Source organism: Limulus polyphemus, unplaced genomic scaffold (genome assembly GCF_000517525.1).
Source record: "Limulus polyphemus unplaced genomic scaffold, Limulus_polyphemus-2.1.2 Scaffold431, whole genome shotgun sequence".
Classification (NCBI taxonomy): domain Eukaryota; kingdom Metazoa; phylum Arthropoda; class Merostomata; order Xiphosura; family Limulidae; genus Limulus; species Limulus polyphemus.
In genome coordinates, this window is record NW_013666041.1 from 204,109 (window position 1) to 208,344 (window position 4,236).

The following is a 4,236-nucleotide window of genomic DNA, read 5'->3' on the forward strand; positions in this document are numbered from 1 at the left end:
AATTACTTCAATATGTAACATGAAACTACATTCGTTTATCCTAAGTAGCTTTAAACTTCTAACTGTTTACATCTATTTGTACTAAAATTTTATTATTTTACTGCCCTTTGAACCGTGTCTAACTACTGTTTGTGCCATTATAAGTTGTAAATCAATTGGGGAATGTGGAGCTCGTGTTATGCTTTCGATTTACATTACCCATGACCTGCTCACGTGGGTGCCTCATGAAACATTTTTATTATTTTATTATTATTATTATTTATTTTACCCAATCTAACCTTAACTAACCTAAAGAGATCCCTATTTTTACATTTTAGTTACTTTTATAATAATAAATAAATAATGAACATGAAAAACAAGAAATATAGTACTTACCAGTCTTCTTTTTTCTTTTTGCTATCAACTGTCGATGACATTTAACCCTACGTTTTTATACTAATGGTAGTAATGTAATAAATAATTTTTATTTAATTAAATAATGCACCAAAGAATATAGAATAATAACATGCAAAAAGCAGACAATTTCTCCTAACTATCACAATTTTTCTGGCTTTCTAAATATGCAACAAGAGCCATTACAAATGAATCCAAGCAAGTTGTTATATTTCCTATGCAAATGAAGCTTGTACCTATCAGTTAAATTGAGAATTTTCTGTTCAGAAAACAATGTAATGTAATATGTCATTTGATAGATGAAAACCTTGTCTTTCTATTGGTTATAGATAATACATAATTAATCATAAGAGAGAACTAGTAACAAATCCTGAAAAAGAGGATGTGACAGGTGGGTGTGACAAGAGGGGTCTGAGTTTCTATTTGACTCTAACCAAACTAAGTTAAAGGCTACAAAAATCATGGTTTGTCTGAGCAAGGATGGGTTTATAGTGATTAATTTACATTAAATTTCATACTTATTGGAAGGGTGGTGAATAAGATAGAGAAAAGGAGAGGTCTAGAAAAAATGTCACATTTCTCACATTAGGGGAAGTTCAGGATTTTTTTAAATATTGCCTTATAAAATTAACATCTTATAACTTATATACTATTAAAATATGGATTATTAGCTATGATTTTATACTGTACAGATTAGTATAACATAAACAAAAAGTATTTTAATTATATTTTGAATGTAAGTCACTAAAACGTCATGACGTGCACAGTAAATGATGCCTGGCCAGAGAAAGTTAATACATTGAAAGACATTTGGGTAACATCACTAAATTAGCAACTGAATTGTGTGATAATGTTAAATTCTAGACAAGAAAGAGTTATGTTACTTTGAAACTTTATGCTTTGGATTTGTACTCTGATACTGTTATTAAAAATGAACTTTTCTTAATCTAACTTATAAATTGCTTTCAGTTTTTACCTTTCATCAAAAATTGTTACGTGTTATGAGCAAGTGGTATTAATTAGCTAAGTCGATAATATAGTATGACATCCAATATCTTTAGGCAAAGGTACATTGATGTATTTTTTTTATAACCTTTTTTTCTATATAAAAGAAGTTTAGAAGCTTTTTAACTAGATTTTAGCACTCATTTTTAGCAACAAAATTGAATAGGAATGAAGCATAAATACTTATATCCAAATTTTTGACACTTTGGTTGAATAGAACCCATATATTTAAAAAGTATCTTTATGAAGTGAAGAATCACTTGCATGAATCTCATTTTTTGCAAATTATTTATTTCTAGAGTTTACTCAAAAATTAGTATATTATAAGCAACATTGTTATTAAACACTTGAACTGAAATATGATTGGTATTTTTTGTATTATGATGCATTTAAAAGTTGTTTATAGAATAACTTGAGAAGTGTATCAGCAAGTAAAGAAAGGTTGAATATCCACAATAATGTAATTAAGGTGATTTTGTAGGGCTGTTTTAAATTTTACTCCTTGGTAAGCTATCCTCACCTTCCACTTATTATTTAAAGTTTTCTGTATACTTCTAGAACTGTGTGTGGAACACCCAATTACATTGCTCCTGAAGTTCTCAGCATGGAGGGGCATGGTAAGGAATCAGATGTCTGGGCAATGGGCTGTATTATGTAAGTTCTAATTTATAAATATTCTTTGTTTTTATTACTAAATCTTTTTCTTTCCTGCTTCTTGGCCAGCCATGGTCTAGTGGTTAGTGTGCAAGGCTGTGAATTTGAAGGTGTAGTATATGACTTGTGGAGTGTTGCTGAACATGCTCAGTGCTTTCAGCTGTTTGTGGGGGTGTTATAACTGATAGTCAATCCCTAGTTTTAGATGGTATTGATTATCTCTCTAGTCAGCAGTCTTAAACCTAGCCCTTAGCTAAAGCTCAAGCTCTTTAATTCTCTACATAAACTTGTAGTTTTTTGTAATTCAGCAGAAATATGAATAGGAATTAATCCTTTCCAGATTAGTGAATGTTCAGATCACTATGGGTGCACGTTACAAGTTAGCTTTCAAAATTCAGTTAACAGTATAATTTTATTTATTTTTTAACAATTTTACATGCAAATATATTACAGAATTGATATTTTAGCATTATGTAATGTAACAATGTATTTAATAAAAAATGAAAAAAAAGGTATATGCAATCATTTCTGTTATAAATTGATATCAGAATGTAACCATTAAGTTTCTTTATTTAAAAAAAAAACTTGTTGGTGTCTAAGCTTATATTTATTTCTCCAGTTAGATTTAAACATTTGGGTTAGTTTGTTTATTTTATGTTTCTATGCCTTTTGTTTGTCTAACTGTTAAATTATTGGTTAAACCTACATTTATTTCATAGCCCAGAGGGACATAGATATCTGACTGGCTCTCAGCTTTGAAAAGAGAGAAAGCATAAAGCCATTCATTGTCAGAAAGAGTGTTGATAAACTCTAATGCTGTGTAATCTAAATTCAAATAGTACTGTATGTAAATTAGTTATGTCTTTAGAAATTGGAGATTGAATGTAATTGAGGATAATGCAGACTTTTGAAATATCCTAATTAATTAAAAGCTTGGGATTTTTTTTTAGAGTTTTCTGTTAAAGTTTGTGTCTTATAAAGGTTAAGTATATTATATTCAAATAATTTTGGAGCCTCATCACTTTTTTATAGTCCACATTTCCACATCTGTTCATGCTTTGTGTGATGATCATGCATTTTCACTATAGCCCTGTAGTGTATTTCCATTGCAAAATGTTCTATCATAAGGCTGTCATCTGTGTATGGTTTCTCAGCATCTGTTTAAACAGCCTGATTACACAGAAAGCCATTGGCCCTGTATTGAGCAGCTTTATAAGTTTGTCTTCTTATGAAATAGCATTATTCCTTTTCTTTTTCTCTTGCTGTTTAAGTTATTGCATTAGTTGAATGAGAAGTATGACGTAAAGCCTTTCTTGGTGAATCCATATCCTGTTGGCTTTGTTTCCAACTGGAGATCCTTCTTGATTATGTTGCATACTGTTGCCTGGGGCATGAGAGTGACTTTTGCTATTGACCTTTATGTTTGTTCATTCTCACCTAGAACAAGATATTGAACACTTCTTACCATGGCAAGGTGTGACTGGTTACAGGTTTATTCCTGAATGGTCTTAGTATTCCAAGCTGATTTATATTCTAAAACTTCAATCTAAACACATTTTGAAAATCTGATTGTATGAATATTTGTTCAGGAATAGCTGTTATATACCTTTCCCAAAAGCAATAAATTTTTGATGACATCACACTACCTAAAAACCCAAACAAAGTCAAAAAGACAAATTCACTTACTTCTAAGAATTTTCCTGGCTTTTTAACTATGCAACAAGAGCCGTTACAAATTCATCCAAGATAGTCGTTAACTTTCCCGTGGGAATGATGTTGCTACTCTGATTGAAATTGACAGTTATCTGTTCAGAACACAACAATTTTTTCAAACCCGTTCCAATGGCTGTAGTTTCGCAAGATAGTAGATAGAGACAGTGGGAATCTCGTTAATTAAACAATACGCCATTTGATAGATGAAAACCTTGATTTTCTATTGGTTATAGGTAATATATAATGAAACGTAAGAGAGAACTATCGACGAATTGTGAAAGAGAGAATGTGACAGGTGGGTGTGGCAGGAGGGGTTTGATTTTCTATTTGATAGCTCTGTAACCAAACAAAATTGAAGGCTATAAAAAATTATGGTCTGTTTGAGCAATAACTATTTTACAGAGAGTATTTTACATTAAATTTCGTACATTTTTGAGGGGTGATGGATAAAATAGGGATGATGACATGCTA

At 30.7% G+C, this 4,236-nt stretch overlaps 1 protein-coding gene across 4 annotated transcripts in view; it reads left to right on the forward strand.

The window, feature by feature from the left end:
- Positions 1–4,236, forward strand: part of LOC106458226 (serine/threonine-protein kinase PLK2-like) — an 89,655-nt gene that overhangs the window by 33,977 nt on the left and 51,442 nt on the right. For all 4 annotated transcript variants that reach the window (XM_022384353.1, XM_013917702.2, XM_022384354.1 and 1 more), the window contains one exon: positions 1,957–2,052. In XM_022384353.1, the coding sequence (XP_022240061.1) occupies positions 1,957–2,052 (96 nt within the window). The remainder of the gene's footprint in view (positions 1–1,956; positions 2,053–4,236) is intronic.